We start from the raw sequence: 25,679 nt of genomic DNA on the forward strand, positions 1-25,679 counted from the left end.
TAAGGATTTTAAAGAATTTTATTGAAACAAAGATCAATGTCAGTCCCAGTCCCTCATGGTTTTCAAAAAGCGTGCTTTGGGTTTTAGCGCCAACATTTCATGACTCTTCTCCAAAGCCCTCTTTGCTTATACAGCAGCATGTATATACTCAAGAGAAAAGAAGAGAAAAACCTATACAACAGGTCATTTTGGCACAATCAACTCACACAACGGTACTCCTGTGCTGGCATATCGTTACTGACAAACAGTTTGCTCTCCGTCGGAGCAAAGCGTGTTCACTGATGAGCACATTCACAATGGATATTTGACCGTAATAAGAGTTGTTATACAGGAATTATGTCAGAATGTTTCTAGAAAACAAGATACAGTGAGTGAAAAGTGTCTTTCTTGTTAAAAAAACAAAAGAAAAAAGAAAAAAAAGTTTGCAGTACTGGGCAATGCCGATTCTGGTAACAAGATATTCACCTTTACAAACGTTGTGTCCCTCCAGACCCTGATCCAGCTTCAGCCCGGTGAGTCCTGGAGCATTGGCCTTAATGTAGTGTTTGCATTAGGAGAGTTACATAATCTGAAATCTGGCATTACGTTAAAAAAAAACAAAAAAAAACACTCGAGCCCAGTCATGCAAACCCACATCTGGAGCAAAAGGAGCCGCCTCTGACTTCTCACAAAGAAAACACTGGGAAGGTTTCCACTGGGTGATAAATGATGACGAATGAAATGATAACAGGAAGAAGAGAATACTGTGACATGTTCCTTTGTCATTTGGTAGAGCGTTTTGTTTCATCCCACTCGGTTAAGCACTTTGGTATACATGCTGGTCAGAGCCACGTCGAATCGATTACATACTAAATTCAGTTGGACTAGGCCTTTGCTTGGCTTTCGATATCCTTGGGCAGTTTTTTTTTTTGTAGTTTTTTTTCTTCAAGTAAAGATACAAAGACTGTTCATTGTAACACATTCATAAAGCATGCACTCTGATGGACAAAGAGAAAAGTGTCATTTGGACAAAAACCCCAGGTAACAGCAAGATCAGGAGGAAAAAAAGTGCTGATTTTTCATATTTCACATAAAAAGATCGTTATTAAGAAACGCAGTCGCTGACTGAACTCGCTCGTTCGTCGGGTGAAGTCAGGATACAGCAGTTCTAAGTAGTCTTCGGACACGGCGAGTGGATCTGTCGCGAGAGCTGATCCGGGAAATAGATTTCAGGTCAACCTCGGTGAATATCTGACATCACATTTGAAAAAGGCAAAAACTGGTCGCAGGTGAGAGAGGCCTCCGCCCGGTAAGATGATGGAGGATGGCTTCATCTTAACAGTCGTCTCGATGTACTATCACGTGGGTCGATGAGCAGATGAAACGAAAAATTTGATCTTTTTTCTTTTTTTTTTTTAAAGACGCTGTGAACACTATTTGAACATAACTTGAGCAAATGATGGTAAATTAGCAGATCTGTGTAAGAAAACTATTTTTTTTTTTTTTTTTTTTAAGGATGAAAAGAAAAAGACAGATCCGCATCCCCCGTCTGCATCATCTTACAATTAAAGAGGATTTTACTGAAGCATGAAGAAGAGCAGTGCTGGCGTTTTTTTTTTTACTCTTCCGATAACTTTGAATTATTCTATTGCTACAAAAAGCCATCAGGACCTAAACTGGAAAGACAACCGATCAAGAGCTGAATGTAGTTCTTCATCGATACATTACGATGAACATCAGGACCAACTGCTGTAACCGGTGAACAAGCACTGCGGCTCGTCGCCGCTGAGTGAGGAGGACTGTGTTTGGAGAAGATCTACGGCTCCAGAGTGACTGGAGACCTTCTCACATGTTAAGACATCTGCACAGGTTACTTTTTTTGTTTTCCAGAAAAGAAAACGCTGAGCACACAAACCTGCATCCGACCGTGTGCATTCAGACGCATTGTCTTGATTTGTTCAATGGTAAATATCTGCATCTCTTTAAAAGAGAGAAATATATAATTAACGCCAACAGATTGACAATTCGATGGGCAAGGCAGCTTCTGAATGAAATACTGGCTGACATTCATGGTGTGAGGACAGAAAAGAAGAGACAGCTTTTAAAAGTACTGATATCGAGGAGTGTAAAACAGACTCATCCCCCTGAATTAAGTGTCAAAAATAAATAAAAAGGAGAAATAACTTCAACGTCATAACCATTCGTTTCAGTACATGAGGGGAAAGTGATCATTATAAATTAGTTGCATTTGGCGTAGAATCCGCAGTTTACATCTCCGTCTCAAACATCTAGTTTCAAAAGCAGGAAAGATTATTTGGATTATCTCCTAAGAAAGTGGGAAAGTTTCCATGTTTGACTCTTTTAGACCTCTGTGCACATAGCAGGGTGGGCTGTTGAGAAAAATAAAGCCACGCGGAGCCGGTTTGTTTTCCTGGATGCATCGTTACTACACAGACGGACCTGGCACCACGAGGCACGACCCCGTCCTCCAAAAAAGAAACGGGGAAAAAAAAGGAAAGAGAGAAAAATATCGTGTGTCCTGCTTAAGTCTTCATTCGAGCCTTTGGCCCCAATGAGGGGGAATACTCCTTTCATGGCATCTTTCATGAGAACATTTTTTTTTTTTTTAGCACAGGCGGAATCCAGAGTTTTCCTTTATCTGCTTGGTTTCCAGAGACAACAGGGAAACAATGTCTAAGAACTACTTTTTAAAGTTGCTGTTGATCGTACTCGGCAATAAGTCTCTTTATATATGCCAGTTTGTTGTGTAGATATTCACAGCGGTTCTTCTCTTGGCTATAGTTTGGATTAGTCTGTAAGGGACATGAAAAACAGTCAGGATCTGATAACGTACTTACATACTTTAAGCCATCAATGTCTATTATAGCGGGACTTCAACTTACCTTTTTTATTTTATGATACTCTTGAAGTATCTGATTGTGGATTGTCTATGTAGAGAACACAGATAAAAAAAAGGGATAAGGGGTATGAATATAACTGATTGGGCATCTTTTTAAGTTACTCAAAATGTGTTTTAACAATTTGGGCTTCAGGTAACCTACCTTGTACTTGTCTGTGCCTTGAGGGAGCTGTTTGAGCTCATTGTCGAGCACGGTGAACTGCCGGGTGATGCCGTCTATCCGAGCATGCAGACCTCGGTACTCACTGTACTCGGAGTTGAAATCGTTTTTATACCTCTGACGCTGCTCCGGAGAGACGATCACCGTGTACTTCCTAGGAGGGCAAGAAGAGGGGATGTTACTGAGGGAGCAAAGTCACAAAGAATACATCAAAGTCTCATCAGAGGAACAATGGTGATTAGAGGGAGACTTTATGAGGAAGTACCAACACAAAACAATGAAATTAATTTATCCCAGGCGAAGGCCTGCCACGATAACCTTTGTAGGACGATGTTTTGTCCAAGAAATAATTGCAATCAACAATATTATCATCATCATTTTAAGACCCTTTTATGCCACTGATATAATGTTAATAATACAAACTTTCAAAGAGCAATTCACTTTTAATTCTTAAGAATATTCATAATATGTATTAAGAAATACAATGGACGCTCGGGCTCCGTTAACAAAAATTGCACTTGACCGAAAAGTGTCTCATCATAGATTTACTGTTCATTCGGCTTTGTCATATAATGGTTCTGGCATCATGTTTGCCAACATGTTGGTGACATTCTTATGTAAACAAATGCATGTAAACACGACAGCAAAACTGGAGGTCATGTCCATATATCGACGTTAAGTTATTATCCTCACAAGTCCATTCAGGGATTTTAAAGTCTAAATCTGCACTAAACACTCACAATAAATAGCCTGCCACCTCAGGTGACGATGTAGGAATACTGGTACTGTTGCACATCCCATTCAGATCTGAAACAAAGTCACACAGTCAGAGAAGGGCACAGGTTCACAGGCGGGTATTTGAGGTTATTGAAGGCATAAACACTGAACAGCAGGGGTCTCCATTTATTCAGTGAGTCACATTCTGGTCACATCACCCTCTCACAGTGATGACTAACTGGTGTCCATCCACATATAGAACTACTTTTATTCAGAAATCTCTTATCTGATGTAAGAGCTGTGAAACCAACATTAGTAAAGGGGACATTTTGTGCAGAAGAAAAGGGTGTGTGTGCGTGTGTGTGTGTGCGCGTGTGTTGCTCTCACCTGTGCTTTTGTGTGGAATACTGTTGCTTTTGAGGTTTCCTGGGCTCAGCTCGCAGGCTTGGTTCGGCTCAGGCACACGTTCCCCACGACTCTTCCTCTCCTTCTCCTGAGCCTTCTCCTGAGCCCTCTCCCTCACCCTCTCCTTGTCTTTGCTCTTCTCCTTGTCTTTATGCTTTTTTGACTTCTTCCTGGACTTGTTGTTGAAAGACGGAGGACTCTTGTCCAGAGGAACGACCGGGCCCGTGTGTCCAGGAGACGGCGTGCCGATGCTGGGCGCCGGGCCCGAGAGCAGCGATGGCTGTTGGCTGAGCCTCTCGGACACGGCGGTTTCCTGAGAGTCACAATCTCTCCCGTTGTGGCTGGAGTCATTGCTGACATCCGACAGTGCTTCGAAAGGACGGGGGATGTCTAGCAGAGGGAGCTGCTGGGAGCTGGACGTCGTGCCGCCGTCCGACATTGAAACCGCCACTCCGGCCTGAGCGCCGCCTGCCTCTCCTCTCCCATTGGAGGAGCTGAGCTTGCCATTAACCGGGGCTGTTGCAGCCTTGCTGGCGAGATGTGATATCCTGGGCTTTTTGTTGGCTAGAGGGTCGATGAAGTCAGCAGCAGGTCGTTTCTGGCAGAAAGAAAAAAATAGCAGTTTTAGTAGCAGAACCCAAAATAGGCTTCAACATGAATTCAATTAATCTCAGAGCGAAGTGAAAGGAAAAGTACAGACAGAAATGGTCTGAGCTGTGGGGGACAAGGGAATGTTCAGAAGACAGGATCTAGAACAAGTGGACAGATGGAGAACGCAACACAGAAGAAAGAGTCCAAAGAAAGAGAAGTAGAGGATCAGTGTTCTTAGTAGCACTGAGAATATGATGACTGTGCAGTCTTTTCACAATACCAGGGATTAAATTACAGACGGGCCCTGTTTGACCCCGCCCACACTTATGCCGTTGGGAGTGGCTGACCCGATCACCGTGTGGCGGCTGTGCCAACAGGACTACTTTTGGGTTCTGGAACAACGACGAAAACCAGCGAGGAGCTCCTTTTGGGCCTGCAAAGCTTTTTAGACTACTTCCACACCGTTGGTCCTCTTCTTACAAACACCCAAAAACTAGTATATGACCCTGCAGAGTAGAAACAAACAACGCTGTAATGTTGTAGAGTAGACAAGGTTTTTACTACTGCTGATGTAGGTTTGAATGGATGTCGTCCTGTACTGTGCATCAGTATTTTCAGGAGGCCAAATGTATGCGATGGTGGAGCGCATGACGAGACAGAACAAAGTGAGGCCGAGATCTACAGTCCAGCAGATAATGTCTGTAATTAAGGCCGGGCCATATATTGTGATACGAGACAAGATATCGTCTTACATTATGGATCTCTAAATATTGTAATATGGCATAAGTGTCATCTTTTCCTGGTTTTAAAGGCTGCATTACAGTGATGTAATTTGCTGACTGTTATAGCTGTTCTATTATTCACTTACTTTTGTTCCTGTAAACCAGTGCGAATGGGAAACATTTTTTGAAATGCTAGCAGGGATGGAAGTTATTTTGGCATTTATCCGCCTGTGTTTGTGGACACGGTCTCGCCCTGTTTGCCCTGCAGCTCTCCCTGATTTATCCCTCACCTTTCTGAGGTTTACACACAGCTTTACCTGCTGTGGTGCTCTCTTTGTACACCGATGAATCTAAAAAGAGAGCCGGGGGAACCGTTTGCTTGTGTACTGTGTTTACTGAGGGAGGGAGCAGACAGGAGGAGCCATACAGTAGGTGTCTGAGGTGAGAAGAACCCGAGAGGAAGGAGCTATTAATATAAACGGAGCAGCTCCGCCGTCTACCTAATGGAAGCGTAAACAATGGTTAGACTCCAGAGTCTGGACTCACCTAAAAAAAAAAAAAAGAGCAGCAGGACAAGAAATATAAATTTGTACCGTGCAATGAGGAGGGAGAAAAAGAGTTTTAATAAACTAAAGTGTACCATGGGGGCCATTTAGTTTAACAACAAGGCTTCAGTGATCATGTAAACAATGTATGTTTGTAAAAAGTTCATAACAACCCTTAGTGAGTAATACAGGTCAACTGTAAAAAGTGCAGAAAACATTTACTGCAAAAGGGGAATTCACTGAAAAGGCCGAGAGAGGAAAACCCTTTTTTAGAAAACCCTTTTCTGGGAAATCCCAGAAACCTCAACACTGCAGGGACAACCCAGTTAACAAGGCTGCAGGTACACTGGTGGACATCTTTGTCCCCAATTCCACCAAACATATCTACTGGATCAGCTAAAAACAAAACAAGCTCTGGTTAAAGATTAGCTCTGCAGAGCAAACTTACACTCTACTGACATAACATCAAAAGGAGTTTGAGAGTCCAAATAGGGATATGGAAGTGTGTGGAAGTGAGAGGAGGGAACAGGAAGCTCACCTGAGATGGCGAGCTGCCGGCCAGCTCTTTGGGCGGGCTCTCCAGCGGAGGGGCGGAGCTGTTCGGGGTCTGGTTCTGCTTCCTAAGAGAGGGAACACGTGCGTATAAGAACACAATCTTGATATCATCTCTACAGATTCTCTAGATTCTCCGTAACCTGCATACCAGCGTCACAGGAACACTACTGTGTCTATTCATCTACCTGTTGAGGTGACGCAGCATCTCCCTCAAGTGCTGCTTCCGGGTACATCAAAAGGTTAAAGACAGATTTGTGCCCTTAGAGCTTGAACATACTCGAGCAAAAAATGTAAAAGCCATTTCTCCAGTGACAAAGTATGAGGGCATTAAAGAACAAGTTACAAAAGTGGCTTTGTGAAGCCGAGTGGGTAGCTATGACAACAGAGGAAATGAGGGCCTACTTGACAAAGCAGCACTTTACCAGAACCACACACTTCATGACGGGGAATAACTTAAATCAATATAAAATCTGTTTCAAGTTTCATACCAGTTTTAATAATCCAATTGTGCCGTCTTCTCTTTCCCACAGAACAATACGCGCGTTAGCTCGCTGCATGTTTATTTAATGCTTGAACAGTTCCGGCAGCGAGTTCAAGGCGAGTGAGAAAGTGACATGGCACTCCTCATTGACAAAGAGAGAGCGAGAGAGACAGAATATGGTAGCGCGGCTCACTTTGTGTGTGCATGTTGTCGGTTTATCAGACAATACAAACACCAAAAAGTCGACTGCACGGCGCAGAACATCCCTGATCCAATGGGATTCCCCCAAACCCAAGATGAATCTATCACACAGCAAGTGTCGAAAACAAAACAGCTGTGCCAAACAACAGCTATCCAGCTATGATGAATAGTGTTTAACCAACGGATCCAGGCTTGTTTTGAAACACAACACACAGTTAAGAATGAATTATTAAAGATGCATTTCAGCACGCAGCATGTTTACCGACAGGAAAAAAAAAAATCCACTGCTCCAGACACGACACTATAATCTAAAATGTGGAGATTCTGCCGTCACAGCTGACGACATCATCAGAAGGGGGCAGTTGGGTACGCAGAGTTTTGTCGACGCCCCACCCTGGTTCACTGTGGGTGTATGTGTATGTGTGCGTGTGCGTTTGTGTGTGCGGTGGGGACAGTCAGAGAGGCGGGTCAGGAGCTACGAGCGAGAGAGGCAGGCCGAGCGATATGGCTGAACCTTGGACGGGTGCCACCTCACACACGGATCAGCATGTGCTGGAACACCGTTGCATCATGTGCGTTCCAATCGCGTTGCTGTGCTTCTCCTGCGTGACTTACTGTATTAGCTCAAAACTCTGGAGGAGCCGCGGGGGTGGGGGGTGGGTGGGGGGGTATTAGGTTGTAGTCAGCTGATGAAACTCACAGAAAAAAAGAGCTCAAGTGTCGATTAAAGAGAGACGCACACATAGGCTGCAAGTATGTGTGGATAATATGCATGCCTTGCACACACAGATATTACCCTGAGTGGCCAGAAAATCCAACACTGTAATGCAATAAAGCAATACTGTAATGAGTACTTTGTGGAACTTTTAATGGCACTGTGCCAGAAAGGCTGTAGTTTGTGTTAATATACTAATGAACTGTGAGGCGTTTGAATCTCTATATATGTAAATGAGGAGCATAACACACCAAAGGCCCCTTTCAAATGCCCAACACAACACAAAACATACAGCCGAGTCCGTAGCAGTCTTAACAAAAGCTGGACATCTCAGGTTAAGTAGTTGCACTAAAGTGCGACGATTCTCAAGTATCTAGCTGCCTTTAGAGTTGCACCCCAGGTAAGTTAATTATGGAGAATAGGAGCTATTCTTGAGTCCATTACATAAACACAAATCGAGTGTCGGAGCATTGCTTCCTGGTCTATTTATAGCTGGCTGGGAGCTGGCTTTTCCTTAGTGTCCCAGATCCCGAGAAAACAAGTTTTTCCACTGGGAAGAAGGCCAGCAGCTCATGCTGTCAACAAAGAGGAAACTCAGTGGAGCACACAGACAACTTCCTGGGGACACAGGCAAATATATAATATAATAATAAATATAAAAAGGTGGGTTTTACACATCCAGAAGTGCACAGAATGAAATCCATGACAGCTTTATAAATCATTATCATGTCCCAAAAAACCATGTCTTAACTGGTTATGTAACAAGACATTAAGGGAACGCATACTTGCCATTCCTCTATAGAACCTCTACAATTCTTAAATACCAGAGTCACCACCCTGTGGCCTCCCCCCTCGCCACAGAGTCTACACAAACAACAACACAAGGTGCTCTGCAGTGTCAAACAATCGTACTCCACAACACCCAGGAAGGTTACTTGTCTACACAGTTAAAGCAAATACAATGGAGGTATGTCAGATTTAGCAAAGTTACACACACAAAATATGTTATTATAGAAATGCAATGTAACAGTATCAGCTATTTGTAGCCAGTAAAAAAAAACTAAAACTGACCATTCAGAGGAGAGTAGACCGATATAAGCACGAGTGATTTATGGCTGAGGAGGATCATGGTCAGAATAGGGCGACACGTGTCTTTAAAGTGAGAGTGAGCCACATCTTTGACATACTTAAACATGATTCTCTTGAGAAGCTGCTGGTCTCCTTCTGTGTAGCCTGGCCAGTCCTTCTGGATCTCCTTATACAAAACGTCCTTCAATGTGAAGGTGTTGTCCTTCCCGTTCAGGTTCGCCACCTAGGAAATGAGAAAGAAGCATGGGTAAGTCTCCTCGCCTCTGCAGCTGTTGAGAGGCAACAAAGGCAATAAGTGTGTGTGTGTGACCTGTTGCAGGTGGCTGTCCAGGGAGTCCTTGTCTAGTGGCAAGAGGCCATCTTTCTGCAACCTCAGGATGAGCTCAGCCTTCTTGTAAGGCTTGAGGGCCAGCAGGTGTGTGAGGCGCTCTCGGAGCGGCCTGTGCTGAGGCGTGCCCTTCTTCAGCGTACTGCTAGAGATGATGACGGGCCGAGACGTCCTCCGCAACGGGGCGACGTCCGAGAGGCCAGGTGCCGGTTTCCGGATCTGAACCTTCTTACCTGAGGTGAGGTGGAGTTACAGACGGGGGGGGGGGGGGGGGGGGGGGGGGGGGGGGGGGGGGGGAGTTTCGCATTAGAACAGTTGAATAAGGATTGGTCAAGTTGTATTTTAACATAAAAAAAGAAAACGCTTCACCATTGCTGAGAATTTCAACCACAGGTTGAATTTCGTACTAAAATCGAGCAATGAAGCAACAAATGCTGGTAGAAAAGGACTCTTATGACTTTTTGGCTGGCAGCCAATGCTTGTTTGCTTTCTTAACAACAGAAATAGCGAGAAATAGATTTATTTCTGTCAACATCTTCCATCTCAGTGACTGATAATGGCTGAGGGATCTTGCAGATGAGTCATAAAAGATGCATCGTGCACTGATCTTTACCGCCAGAGCTCACCTCGCATTACACACATCAGCTATCACCACCTTCTCCCACTGAGACCTTTTTTAAAGGTGATTCAGCCTGAATTTTGAGTTGCCTCCTACTGAGAACAAAACACTGTTTGGCTCCACGGCACACATGGTGGACTAGACATTCTTTGACTCACTGCTGAGCAGTGAAGAGGCTTACACTGGATTTCTTTCTTTGCAGGCAATGAGGCTGCACTGCTGTGGTTTTTTTTTCTACAGTAGCTGTAGCACGATGTATTTTATAGTGCAGGTCGGAGACCAAAACAAGAAGTCAGACAGTTGGACGAGTTACGCCCGGGGATGTTTTGGCCTCGGTGTGTTTGAATTACATTCATGACGGTTAGCGAGAAAGAAGATCAGCGTGCGTGTGGCACATTGGCTGTGCGACCATTGAGGAAGCAACCACCATCAAATTCAATAAAGTCCCAGTTACAGATGAGGCATGCTGGCAGTGTGCTGGCCCTTTGCCATTCAGCCCCAGACCCAAACAACCTGTCTGGTGCAATGTGAACCCATTCACCAGCGGAGGACGGCTACACAAACACACGGGCCATTTGCAAGGCACAGAAATTCTTCCAGCCACTACGCCTGCCTGTCAAGTCACAACACCTTTGTGGTGGTTTTCCCATCAACCAAAAGCTGAGTTCCTATCAAATATTGGTCTTATGTCTGGCTGACGGGAGCATGTTTGGTGGTCTGCATGCATCTGTGCCATCATGTCTCCTCACCTACGTATCTCCCCCCGGGCTTGATGACGATGGCACTCCGACTGCGAGTCTCCTCCTCGACCTGGGCCATGTTTTCCCTGGCCTTCTGGTAGGAGTCGTCTGTGGCACACACTGTAATCTTGTCCTGGATCCCACCCAAACAATCCAGCTGAATGCTCCCTTCACTGCCAAAACAAAAAAGGGAGATGTTGAGAGAGGAAGTCCGGGATTCAGCCTCCAGAAGCTTCACCGGAAAGAGAATGGAAAAGATTAGAGGGGAATCGCTACTTATTTTAAAAAAAAGGTGCTCCATGATTATTGACATTTATTTGAGATAGACAAGAAATAAACAGATGTCATGCTATATTTTAGGGATGCTACTTTAAAACACTGAACATACATCCACCACTACAAGTTGATTCTCAGTATTAACCTTAAATCTTTCACTATTTGCAATAAGCCATCCCTTCACTGTGCATTCCTGCCCAGATGAGATCCATGAAACTCCCCGAGGGCGCAACTATTATTTTTTTCCAATTTCCATCCAACTGTGGGATCCCACAGTACGACTCACTGCCACATCAAATCCCATTCTTTCCCAGACTTTCCGGCTGTCTTTGATTCCTCTCCACTTTGATGACGATTTAGCAGAAAACGAGACGGTGCTGGCGCAGTCGGCGGAAGCGGAGCTCTGTCATTTAGGCTTTAGACTGGAACTCAAGGTTGATTCGGGTCCAGTCGGAGACGTGGACGACCTCCACCTGACCCACTTGTTCAGAAATATTTTCTGAATAATGGGGTCAGAAACGTGGACAGTCAGAGAGGCAGAGGCTTCTTGTTGATCCCTATTCTGTTTTTCAACTTCCTTCCTCTTCAACGCAGACATCTGGTCCTATTTGCGTGACTCAGGCAACAAAATCTACACTATGTTGGGCCAGAGAAAGTCTGCAGAAGAAGTTTAATGGGTTGGATGCTTAGAAGCAGGTTGTGTGTCATTGCAACTGCTATAAACACAAAGAGACAACACTTGTCTTCAAATATTGAAGAACACACTCACTTTAATTTACACTGCTTTTTTAAATTTTGCAACTGTGCAGAATTTTCAAAACCATATTGTTTAATAAGTGTGTTCAGCAGAGGTCGGTGAGTCACCTCAGGTTAACCACGTTAAACAAACCGATTGCCTGCCTGGAAACACTCTGCAACTTCAAAGACTTTACACAGATTATTTACACAGAGCCAAAATAAAGTATTCAAATCCATCGCCACAGTGTGCAAATGTTGACATTATAGACGGTGAATCTGTGTCTGTGCAGAAGAGGAATCGGTTGCACATTTGATGAAAGAGAGAGAGAGAGAGAGAGAGAGCGCGAGAGAGTCAGTGTTTGCGTTCACCTGGTGATGTACTGCTGGATGCAGTCGAAGCTGCCCTGGGGGTTATCTCTGCCCACATTCGACAGGTAGAAAGTAAACGATTGCAGTTCACTGGAATTTTCTGACCGTGGTATTGAAATTTTCTGTTGAAGAGAAAAGATGGAAAACATGATTATGAAATCAATACACCTGTTCTTAATTATTTGGTGTCAGAAGAAATTTTCAAAGTACCAACCGACATCACATTTTTTTAAAGAAACTAATTTTCCAGGACAAAACTATTAGTTAAATAATAGTTCCATTATTGACCACGCTGCCATACATGTGTGTTTTCTCCGATCTCTTTTGGAGCTGTATATTATTAACATCAGTAAGATACCAAGAGAGGGTGACTAACTGCACTCCACACCCTATTTGTAGACCTAAACTCATTTTTCTTTTTGATGTATTCAGTACTATAAACAAATGCCAGTTCTCTGTTGCTTGAAAACCTGGCTCTGACTCGGCAAAGCTGTGAGTAAGCCTCGGGCATTTTCTAGCTGGCTTCAAAGACGCTGAAAACCTCACGAAATGCAGCTAAAAATCTGCCGCCTTATATTCCTCCAGCTTACTTCTGCTAGGACAGTCTGCGCACTGCAGAGTGTTCCTAATGATGTTCCCAACGTGTGATAGGAGGAGCCGCAGGTACATTACAGTAACAGAGGAACTATGAACTATGAAATGTGTCTATCTGCAGTCTCTGGCCTTCACCGCAGTTTGGCACATCCTATTCTAGCCCCAGTTCCTCCCACACTACAGGTGTTGCGTTTAGCAGACGACAGAAGAAGTGGAGTTAACCACCGTCAAGTAACCTCTGGAAACCTCTAATCAGACAGCTGGGATGCAGACGCTGGGTTTTTGCCACATAATACATCTTGCGCTCGGTGAATCCGGTTAACATTTAAATACAGTGAACAGAGGTGCGTCAGTTATCTTCTCAGAGAGAAATGTAGGAGAGAGAGCAGCGGGTGAGTCTACCTGATGTCCTGAAGAGAAACACACCAGTTAAAAGTAGTTTAAGACAGTACGGCCAGCAGAGGGTTGTTTTTTTTCAGCAGGGCCGGGCAGCATGAATCCCTGCTCAGCTCGGTTTTCATGAACACGAATTAAAAGCGGTGTCAGCGCCCCGGACGGTGCACCACACTGAGCCACGGGGACAGAAGATGAGCCAAATGAGATGGTTCTGGATCGGCGGTACAGGTCCTCTGGAGCACCTCATTGCCACTGACTAACCCAGATCAGAGGCTCAGCCTTGTGACTCACTGGCTTCTTCTTCTTCTTCAGTGCAGCTGGGACTGACATGCGTTCAGACTGTAGGCAGCTCTGTTTACCAGAGGTCCCAACACGTGTAAAGGCTGCAGGTGGCCTGCTATAAATACATACAATGTCCTTTATTTGCCCTGCTGGAAAACCTGTGCTCTCAGTGGTACATAGTGCTCCACTGCGGTATAACATGACACACAGCCTGTGTCAGTACACGTTCGCCGTGGCAGAAGATGGAGGTGGAGACTATTTTGGCAGCAGAAGAAGAAGAATGTAGAATATGTATGCTTCTGCCAACCAGTCAAGTTGCAGTCTACATCAATGCCTGTCCAAAATGTTGCCACTTCATCATTTTATCCTGTTAGCTATTTGTGTGACATTGTGTTTTGTGAAGTCACAGTGACCTGTAACCACCAAAATCTAATCAGTTCACTCTGAAGTGGATGTTTGTGCCAAATTTGAAGAACTCAGATATCCTACACGGATGGATGGACGACCCGAAAACACTGTACATCCGGCCATGGCTGTCGTCAGAGTAGAGACGTAAACCCCGTCACAAAGGATGGTCTGAACCCCTGTGAGGAGCTGACCTGCCTCAGGGTAACAACAACCATTGACATCAGTTCTGCATTTTCTTGTAAATAAACCACATCCTTTCTCCAAGTTATGACGTCGAAATCTATGGAATTCAACCAGCCTGTGCTGCCATGCTAGCAAGAGGAAATAGTTCTGAGGACACATTTACCCACATATTCACTTGCATTTCCGCTTTAAAAATGTGAATTACAGCAAACAGAGAAGCAACTCCTGTCACACACACAATATGAAGATTTACTTTAACTTACTTACTCCAGGACCATTAAACCTCTTGAAATAGAGCTCAACACTGAGTTTCTGGAAGTAATAAATCCCATTTATATACTGAATAAAGGATTTAGAGTATTGGCCATAATGTTGTAACCATCCACGGTAGACCTACCACGGGCTGTGAAACGATGGTATATGCTGCTGCAGAAGCCACACCATATCAACCATGACATGGGAGTAGTATCACACTACCCACAATCCTTAGGTGTAACAGCACTGTCTCTGATTGATGGAGCGCGCCGATATTATGGAAATGTTCACCACACATGCGGACAAACTAGTGAGGACGCGCGCTCGGCCAACATGGCGGCTTGTTTGGAAACTTCCTTTCATATTACAAGAACAGTTATCCCAAAATGTGTTTCTGAAAACATTTGAGGCAAAAAATAAGGCACACAGTTGCTGAATCTGTGCCCGGTCTCAGTTGTGAAAACCACATGATGGCATGTATTGTATGCTAAGCTGTACAGTGCCATAGTGTTGAAGAACACCTACATTTGCAGCCGATACTTCTTGCAGAAGCACAGAGGAGATAGGTTGAGTGTGTGAATCCAGAGATGATTAAGAGGCAGAGGAACTAACAGGAAGGCAAAGTACAGGGGAGTGACTCAGCTGAGTCATATTGTAGAGGATGAAGGAGTGAGAAGAGGATCCTCCACACCAAATGGCTCAGGCTCCGATTCAACAAACGCTTGAGTGTTGTAACCACGACGTGCATATATGGACTTAGTGCAGTTTCTAAAGAAAACGGGTCATCGGGTGAAAGCTGACACTCCCTTGTTTGTCGTTAGTGACGAGATTTTCTCTCGCGTGTCTTGATTGTGCATGTATACCACACAACAGTCTCACTGTGCACTTTGAGACCAAGCCATACGTGTCTGTATAAGGATGAACGACATGTACGCGTTTCATTTTGCTTGACATTGGATGTCCATGTTTTTGTGTCTGAGGACCCCCTTGAAAAAAAAGAAAATGTAAACAACGGGGATAACAGGGCCGTGAGTAGGGGTACTTCCTGCTAACATGCTTTCATAAACCCAACTGCTTTCTCCTCTTAGGAAAAGCTAAAAACGCCGACGTTAGAATCAGTTTAACTTGCAAATGAAACAAAGCTTAGAGAGCGTTAGCCTGCTGTTGCCACAAAACCTAGACAGAACAGAGCAACAGAGAAAAAGAAAGCAGCAGAGCACACTTTAAAGAGCATCGGGAGATTACTTCCAACACTGGATGAACGGCAGGGACTGACAACGAAACAAACCACCTCCACGAGTAATAATCCCCTTTATATAGCTTTTCTAAATGGTGGAAGTGGATTTTAAACAGGTGTTCCCAACCACCCCCTCCTTGTTCAGCCTGCGGCTAGCCTCCTTTTCTCATTCTGTATGGCATCGAGCAAACAAAGCCTCTTTTACGGTTGGGGTAGACGGAGAGGGCCGACCCCCACGCACTTCGTCTCATCCAAGAGCAGCGGAGAGAGAAGGAGCGAAGAGACAGGAAAAACTAATCAGACGGAGACAGAGGCCCGACACACAAAGACGACGTCAAAGATGATGACAAAGGCTGCCTGTTCAAGTGCTTTGCACTTGACGTCACCTCACGTCGCCCGTTTGTTTTCCGTTAAAAAGCAGAACACACTGTAGAGACCAGCTGACTCCTGACATGCATGTGTGATCTGCGTCTGAATGACCAAACTAGTCAGCAGTAGCCGATGCCAAATGTATTTTTGGAGAGAAAAACTAAGTAGCGTACTATTTTTACACCACTGTTAATCTGTTCATATGGTCTGAACGGGGCTGCAGATAACAAATATTTTTGTAATCGAGCATTTTACCCATTAGTCCAACAGTCGATTAATCATTAAAATACTTTTGCTTCATTAAGGAGCAACAGGAAACATACAAAAGAGAAAACAAGACTGATTGAACCACTAACTGTTTTTTTTTTTTTCAGAAAAAGCAACTTGTTAACTGTTTAAATTGCATAAAATAATATTAACTTTAAGAACTAAACCCATTTAGTGATGCATTTCACCATTTCACAGTCTGTGTTTCTAGGTTCCAGCCTAACTTTTTCCATCAACGTCCCTGAACCGCCAATCATTCAACGTGTTATTAAAGTGGTTATTTGCATAAAAACACACAATTTAAATTAGGAAATTAATGATTGTATTATATAAAATCTAATATTTGCTTTAATTTAATTATCTGCTAGAGATAGTGTTAAGAAGTTAAACAGGTTTATTAAGTTTCTCACCAAAAACACAATTTTACAAGTTTACATTTGAACACATCATGACAACGATATAATTTACTTTCGCTCAATACTCCTTTTCAGCCAAGAATATGAATGAATTAGCCTGTGGTCTTTGGCTTGTGAAGATGTAAAGAAGAAGACGAAGAAGAAGAAGAAAAGTGAGATGAAAACCAAACTAAATGGGCAACACTGCTGCACTGAAAAGCCATTCAGAGAGCTCCCTCTCTCTCTCCCCGAGACGCTAAATGGCCAAACAGCAGTGGATGAGGGTCGACAAGAGTTAATGGTGCTGAATACATCACACAGCCTATGATGGATATTTTTGCCACGCGCATTAAACAATGGCCGGCACACTCAGATATATACACAAACCGCACGTAATGACAGAAAGCTTGAAGTCAATCCAACCGCCAGAATGAAAAGTGCAGGAGGAAACACCGCCGGAGTGACTCAAAGCCTCACCGACCATGTCGAGGCTTTTCTGTATCATCACACGTGTTTTATGCAGCCCACGTATATACACACGTCTCTTTGGCCACATCTGAACCCAAACCTGTCTCTCACACACACACACACACCTCTCATCTTATGTCTGTTTTTAAGTCTTTTAAACTCACTCTTTTCTAAAAGATGAAAGAAACTTGTTATGTGCACACTTTGTCAGAGCTGCAGCAGATGAATGAATATGAGTGAATGAATAACGGAGCACATCGTGACAGCCGGGCCATCTGCTCTGCAATTTAGCCATTTTCACACTTCTGACGAGCATTCTGATCTCAACAGTAACAGATTCTCCTCCACAGCGAACCTGCTGCAGCGGTATAATGCGTGCCTTACTTTACTTTTTCAGCCTAAAAAACATCAGACAACACACATCGGGTCTACCATCTGATGTGTGCAGTTGACAAAACATGACTTCACATGATGCATATGCTGCATGTTTACACATTTCAATGCCTGCTAAAGAGAAGAAACAAGGATTTTACTTGGTGATAAGGCATCAATAATGGAAAGAGTCTAGCTGCAGGATTGCAGTGATCTGCACTATGCCGTTCCCAATTTTAAAAAGAAATATTGACGGAAGGACGGCAGTATCGAATGTATCAGGACTCCTAGAGGATGCTTAAAGACTTTCTATTCTAAATGTAGACCTCAGCTACACCAAGGACGATATAATCGCTTACGGTCAGAATCTTCAAGGAAACAATACGCACACAAAACAATGAATGTTCAACAGATTTGCGAAGCTGCTGCTGCCTGAGGTCTATCGGTGAGAGTTTGGAGAGCATCGGTGAACTCCCCCCCAAGCTTTAAAAATACAGTTCAACAACAAGCTGTGTGAGTATTGCACTGCACCATTGACAGAATGAGATGTTGGCAGATGTTGTGCTATAATGTGAATGCAGCTGTCTGTGAGCAGGTTTTTTTTTTGCTTGGTTGTGCCTTAGACATGAGTAAATTGCTTATGTACCTGTAGGTCACAATGTTAACAAGCCACTGTTCTAGTCATCGTGTCCTGCATTCCCAACTGGGAGTTTGCACACTGTATTCAGTGATGAATGAGGGGGAGCCAATATTATGGGCCCTGCTCCATGTTCTTGCGGCATCATTATTTTTTTTTAAAAAAAAGACGATATTTCCTTAATGTTCAGCCTAGTCTCACAAGAAAACTTGATTTTGTAAAACTTCCTTCTTTTCGCAGTTTTGGCCATCATGTTATTTTTCAGTGATAAAAATGTTTTCCCAATGTCATCGCTGAGATCTGGGTGATGTGGCAACTCTAGCTTGACGCGGAAGCACTTTGGGGTAAACAACACACTGATCCGCCTCAGCAAATGGATACATTTGCAGAAGTTTAGATGCTGACTTGCGTAGTAGGCAGCGGTTGGTTAATAATTAATCACACGTCTACCACAAGGACACACATTCAACCTGCTTTTGTCAATATGGTGCGGATGACCTGTGCAGAGCAGGTAGTAGGGATGAAAGTGAACCTGTAGGAAGGGAGGATTAAGAGAGATATTAAGACATTTAATAGGAAAGAGATGCTAGACATCCTGCTATTAAGAGGCATTGTGAGCATGTTGACAGTAAAGCCCACAGCAGGCCTATCAGGACAATGTTCTGGACTAAGCCGGATAGACTATTAAATCTTTGGACACATGGCAAAATCACTGGGCTGAATGAAGCAGCCCTCTGGATGTCAAACCGAACTAAACTTGCCAGCGCAGAAGTGCTCACAGACCGTATCTGCATGTCAGACGAGGAAGGCTCACACATGCAAACCCTGCAGGAAGCCATTGCTTGTGCTGAGAACGCTTGTGAGCTAGAGGATGTTTATTGTCTTCATGGGGACAGTTGCTCATATAGAGAGGTACCGGCACCCTAGTGTGAGTTTTGTCATTATCATAAACAACCAGGTACCAGTTGCAGAAAGGAGACACGGTTCCTTGCATTCTAGGACATAAAACTGATGCACAATCTGTTTCATCGCTACTTGTTCCGTTCCCTCACTTTGCCTACTTTGTGGACTTGCCCTTGTAGCAGCAAAGAGGCAAGGCAGGCAGAGGTAGCTTTAGCTAACTGATTCTTTGAAAACATTAGTTGTTCACTTTAAACCCTAAGAATGCACACAGTCCACACCGTCGTCTCATATTTTCAAACTGTCTTTCTGTTAGTTAACTTGCTAGCTATATCACCACCACTCGGCACAAATTGATTAATGGATTATGTCTGATATGAAAAAATGATTGTTATCTGAAAATGTCTTGGTAAATACAGTTATACAAATACATTAATTTCCACGGGAAGTTTCCACCTTGAGTATTCCCTGAATTTTGCAACCCTACTCTACAGCGAGGTTTCAGAGAGACTAACATATGGAGGTCAAGTTTCGCCATCCGCCAAAGTTCCTACTATGGACAGAAATTTTAGTCTAATGACAAAACATCCCCAAAAGATTCTACAAAGAATACATAAACACCATCCTTCCTTTATCTCTCAATAGATCCGAGACACCACAAATGAAGAAATACTAGAACAAGTCACGAACAACAAGGCAGTGAACGTGACATTTTAAGAGGTTTAGGAGTATTTTTCCTGCCGTGCAAGAGGTGTTGAGGGGCCCCAGTTAACAATTGCCACTTAGGAGCCAAAGTAAAATAAACCAAATCTTGTGCTCAGTCACAAGGAGGCTGGGGAACACTCGCCTGATCAGGTCTCAGTGTCAGAACAGAAGTGTATTAAGGTCAAGCCATGTTGCTCATGACACATTTGGCAAAAAGTAAATCGCAGCTAATCGCAGCTTTGCCAGCATCTTTCTTGTTACTCTCTAAGGCCGACACAACCAGGCATAGCACTGAAGCGTCGTGTTGGGGCTAACTTGCAGCTGACAACAGTGTTGGCGTAATCACATGCCTTGTTTGAGAAAGCATGCGTGTCAGTTGGTGTTTGAGCCACAAAATGCTCTGTTGAAAGTTTGAATTTCTGTTGAAATGTCTGGCTCTGGATACCTGGACTCAGATATATTTGTTAGCAGCCAACAGTGTTGATATATGTGGCCAACTGTAATAAAACCACATGACAAATATCACACTCTTTATGACCAAATGTTATGTATTGGATTGAAAGAGACAGAGAGAGAGAGAAATATGTTCTTACCCCTTGGTTTCCATTAAATCTGATCAACGGTCGTGATGACAGGACCTATAAAAGACAAATAACAGCTTTGTTAAATCATTATCACAGTAAAAAAATAATAAGGTAATTCAGGCAAATTTCCAGAAAAGACATTATAGGTTCCCATAATGACCTGCTGACACAACACGCATTTAAGTATGAACATTTAATAAGATTAAAAAACAGACAACAGAGCTACAAATAACTGCTGGAAGCATTTCATTGCATTTCACCAAATGCTGCAATATCAATTCATAAAAAGGTTATGAGCCAACGATATGAGACATGAAACCAGTTTTAACACAAGTTGACTGGGAAAGATTTACATAAAGGAGATTTTAGCCACAGAGAAACCGCAATAATAGCATTTTCTAATCAAAGCTATGATATTACAAATCGCAAGTTAACAATGCATTTGCTATTATTTATCAAATCGAAGGCAAGCTCCTGTCCAGCGGTTACTACCTATTCAAGAATACATTTATAACGGATACACATTTATTACATCTTTGAGAAATGCTTGAATGACATTTTTATTTGGTAAGGTTTACAGTACATTTTTAATATTGCTATCGCTCTACCTATAAATTGGCCCATTTCAATGGACAAAAAAAAAACTTCATCCAGTCAATCCAGTGTGACTGAAAGCTGTAAAAACTTCTCAATATAATGAATTACAATTGACAGAATAATGACCTCCTGCAAGTTATGACAGATGCAGGAAAAGAGGAAGGGCTGAGTTTCCAGACTACGCTTTCAGTTGTATTCAGATGTTTTAGTATCAGATCCACTGTGTCCTGGGGGGGGGGGGGGAGAGTTCTTTTACCTCCATATTCAGTTTGTGTCTCTCAATTTCAAATCAAAGACAGAATCACTTTCATTACCCCAAGATAGATCCTACAGATACAGCAGAATGTATTGTTAAACAGCAGTTAAAGTTGCCATGCTAATGTGCTGATGCTACAGAGACAAAGCAGCGACCACACTGTTGCTCACACAGAGAAAGGAGCCAGGAGCCAAAACAATCCCTCTTTGCAAAGTCAACCTAACCTGTATATTTAACCGCGTTTGTGACACCAGAAGCTGTTCTTGGGATGTCAAACTCAAAGCGCTGAACATCACTTGTTTTCAGAAAAAAACATTCTAAGAAATGCTACCAAACAAAGAGACAAATTGTTAAAGGACTGTGGGGAGTATTCATGAACATAAAAAAAGAAGAAGTTACTTTAATACATTTGATTTAATAAGCACTTAAAAAAAAAAACACAAAATAGAGAGAACTATTTAAAAACATACATCGCAGAAGTAGACAATTAAGCAGTAATGACAGACAGGTAAAATTGTGTTTTAGGTGCTTTTTTGAAGTAAGGGAGTGACTTTAAACTTTCTTCCTTGGTGCCGTTTTAGTGGATCAAATGTGATCAAGTGAGAGAGCTAAAAGTTCAAGGGAGGTCACTCCTGTTAAACACATAACGTGCTTTGTATTACTGATCCTGACCCAGATATGTGGATCATGCATACAAAGACTGTTGAACTTCTGTCCTCTGTGTAAGTGAAGCAGTACAAACACTTTTAAAAGTCTAAAATCAGTGTTTGGTGTCATTTAGACTCAACCAACAGAAGCCATGTGGTCCACATTAAAGTATGAGCCGTGTGTACTCTTTAGCGCATATCGTATTTTCACACCTTTTAAGTACCGCTGCTTTGGTGACAAAGGAATCCGTTTGTGTCAGAGATGTGGAGAGGCTTTGCAAATAGATCCCAAACCATCACAACAGCTGTTGCAAGATTAATCATATTTAGGGCCTCAAGGCTTAGCTGGAAATGCTGGATTCTGAGTAATGATTAGGCCAAAGTTGTAGCATGTTTAAAACCTTTTTTAAAAACACACTCCCCGCTCTCTGACCACACTAAATCACTAATCACCATCCACTCCCCTTCACTTACAAGTAGTGAAAAGTTTCACTTGGTATTATACGGCTATTAATACTACTACAACTACGATACTGTCCTTGCAGAGATCAATTAGATGGAACTTGCTATGGCATTTTAAAACAGACATTCATGGTCCCCAGAGGATGACGCCAATCAACTTTGGTGATCCTTTAACTTCACTTCTTGTACCATCAAAACTTATTTGTCTAACAATGTATGACTAAACTGCAAAATGGCATTCTCATCAGCCTCAGCTGTACTTTGTGTTTAGTGCTAATTACTGTAGCAAATGTTAGCATGTTAACACTCTAAACTAAGGTGAACATGGCAGACTTTATACCTGCATGTTAGCATTTTGCCATGCTAACAGCAGCTTTTAGCTAAAAGCACTACTCTGCCCTAAGTCAAGACTCAGAGTTGCTAGAGTGGTTATAGACCGTTACTCTTGTTATACAAAGACATTATGGACAAGCATGTTACGCGTGATAATGATTGAATGTACTGTGAAATAGATATTCACCTCACACAACCCTTGTTTACCAACATTATAATATAGTTTCACTGTATCCTGAGCGCTGAACACTGAGCCTATCCAGGAGCACCAGACCTTTCATGGAGCCACACTCCCTGGTCTCCCCCTGCAGTGTTTTAACACAGCACCAGTTTTAGCACTCCCACCCTCCCCCACCCCAGCACTGCTAACGTAGTGCTACCCTCAGCCTGTTCATTTGAATGGGCTGCTGACATGTCACTATTCTCTGGGACCCGAGCCCAGAATGTTCTACAGAGCTATAACCTTAGGGACAGAGTACCGTCCATGCGTCGATGTCAAGGCCGTGGTTGTTCCCACACGATGCCAGGCGGCAACAGAACGGAGATCAGCTGGACTTGGCGTGGACTTGGCGTAAAACAGAACTGATGACAATGTTGCTAAAGTCGGTTTCCTACTACATTTCACTGCAGCAAATTACAGCAACATGGACCTGAACAAAATCTTTGTCTGCCCGACTTTCACCTTTTGAACTGCTGTAAACACAGAATGTACAACGTATTAGTAGTTACAGTTTCACATGAAAAGCTCCTTTGTATACTTCATGGCCCAACAATAATATCCAACATTGCACCAATAATGCAGTCAGGGTCTGAGACCAGACAACTCCTTTATGTAGAAAACAGTAGTCGGTAACTTCCTCACATTTCCTCAGCAGAATCTATTTTTTCCACAAGAAGTCTTTCGCTCAGATTGCTTTGCCAAAAGTGTTCCAATATATTCTTCAGACAGTTGAAAGTAAGCAGGTAAAGACTGTATTGCGCTAGTAAACACAACAGATGTTAGTATTTTACTATCAAACCTGGCTTATGTTAATCAAGTGCATAAAGTTTTATTGGGTATAAGATTTGCCAGCCACGCTATAATCTCCCTGAAACCCTACAGAAACCAAGCCTGAGGCTCTCAACTGGCTCATTAACAAAACATTGCAAGGCCACAAGGATACGTGTGCTAGCATGGTATGAATTCCCTTTTTAAAATGTAAAATATACAAGCTAGGAGTATGTTTATTACAAGAACCAGGGTGTAATTCATGCAAAATGACCAGCCTCATATTACAGACTTATATAGACCAAGCTAACACTAATATCATCAAGCACACACACACACACACACTCTCAGGTTGCACTGCCAAAAGGATTTCTTTGTTTTGTAGTAGATGCACACAGGAATAGCCACGTCTAAATCCCTATGGGTATGGCTGTGGCACCCAAATTGTCAGGTGTTAAGTTGCAACACTGTCACGCTGATGAGACGCTCCACCTGTCTAGGATTTCAGATGTGAAGAGAGCACTTTGTGCCACGCACTCTGTGGGGCTGAAAGGGTACGAGGTGTCCCTGCTCTAAATACACAGTGTACAGGCACCACTGCCGAGTGTGTCCTGTGTGGAAAAACTTCATAATCTACTCCTCTGAAATATATTTGCCAGAAGAGCAGCAGATGAAGCTGTTTGAAGCAACACATGAGCACATAGGCTTAATTGGACCTACTTATTGGTGTATTTACTGTAACTGGCGTTTCATGTCTTTGAAGCCTTTACTGTCCCATCTCCATCTCAACAATGCTGGGCTACCTTTGATCTGGTGCTCGAAATGGGAGCACAAATGTCTTATTGGGGAGGACCATTTCTTTGTTGCAGGGATATGAACAGTACATATAGAGACACGCTCACCACACACACACACACACACACACACACACACACACACACACACACACACACACACACACACACACACACACACACACACACACACACACACACACACACACACACACACACACACACACACACACACACACACACACACTTGTGCTGCACAACATCGGATCATGCCCTTTCAAGGCATACGTCATTGTTCTGTCCAAACTGCAACATGAGATCCATTATTTTCAGATGGATCCACCCTGCAGAGCTCAACTTAAGAGTGAACATAGCATTATATTTTCACTTGGATGCATCACTGCTGAACTTCTCCTTTAGCACTAGCTTCAGTGTGTCATTTACAGACGTTTAGCAGAAAGATGAACAGAGCATCACTTCCCCCAAACTTGAAAAAAAAAAAAACTGCTTTCAGATCTCACAAAATATTCTTAGAAATGCTGTCTTCTTCTAGTAAATTGGGTCCCAACACAATGTAGGTGAAAGTGATGACTTGGCAGACCTTCAAAGTAGATTTGAAAGGAGAGAAATCACAAAGCCGACAGCAAAAGGGGAAACAGCAATTTCACTAATCTTAAAAAAAATCCAGAAAATGTTTATAAACTTCTTACAATGTTAAACTCACTGATGTATTATAGTCGCTCAATGTAACCTTATGGGGCTAAAGATTACACCAATTGCGCGAATAATATATATATATATATATATAAATATAAGATTCCAACAATCTAGATAAAGGTAAGATAGATCGACATCTAACACCAGTAAAGAGACACTCAACAGAATTACTGAGAAGGTAAGAGTCGCTGTTCTGATTGAAACTGATAGAAAAAAGTGCCTCTTGCTACCATTTGGTACCTTGATTTAAGCTTATGCAACGAACCCTATTGCATAGATTGTGGTGGACGACTCTGCATCGATGCAGTGAGAGAACATAATCAGGGCTTGTAGTTAACTTGATGCTTCGCTACCAATATTAGCTGCTCTGTTTCAGCAATGCTGGGCTGAAAGTCAACCATGGTGTTGTTCTGTCAAGAGATGCAGTGACTTAGAGTAGAAGAGCTGTGAGTAAGGAAAACGTCCACTAGCCGCTAAGCTAATGCACGCAGTGTGAAATGAAATGAGCATTCAGGAAGAGCCCCGTCTTATATTACAGACTAGGGATGCAACAATACCACTGTTTTTCAGACCAAGTAGAAGTACTATCATTTGAGTACTTGTCGATTCCTAGCACCTATGCGAGTACTTAATAATACCATTACAGTTCTAACAATAACATGTTTTATTTTCATTAGATGTTC

The 25,679-nt window shown here is 42.9% G+C and overlaps 1 protein-coding gene across 1 annotated transcript in view; it reads right to left on the minus strand.

Moving 5' to 3' along the window:
* Positions 1–25,679, minus strand: part of ell (elongation factor RNA polymerase II) — a 31,679-nt gene continuing 6,000 nt past the window's right edge. The window contains exons 2-12 of the mRNA XM_079157983.1: positions 20,212–20,256; positions 12,151–12,272; positions 10,777–10,940; positions 9,391–9,641; positions 9,179–9,303; positions 6,578–6,659; positions 4,164–4,779; positions 3,800–3,866; positions 3,042–3,213; positions 2,883–2,927; positions 1–2,792 (exon numbers count right to left, since the gene is read on the minus strand). Of these exons, the coding sequence (XP_079014109.1) occupies positions 2,688–2,792; positions 2,883–2,927; positions 3,042–3,213; positions 3,800–3,866; positions 4,164–4,779; positions 6,578–6,659; positions 9,179–9,303; positions 9,391–9,641; positions 10,777–10,940; positions 12,151–12,272; positions 20,212–20,256 (1,794 nt within the window). The 3' untranslated portion in view covers positions 1–2,687. The remainder of the gene's footprint in view (positions 2,793–2,882; positions 2,928–3,041; positions 3,214–3,799; positions 3,867–4,163; positions 4,780–6,577; positions 6,660–9,178; positions 9,304–9,390; positions 9,642–10,776; positions 10,941–12,150; positions 12,273–20,211; positions 20,257–25,679) is intronic.

The sequence above is a fragment of the Pholis gunnellus genome, assembly GCF_910591455.1.
Source record: "Pholis gunnellus genome assembly, chromosome: 4".
Taxonomy (NCBI): domain Eukaryota; kingdom Metazoa; phylum Chordata; class Actinopteri; order Perciformes; family Pholidae; genus Pholis; species Pholis gunnellus.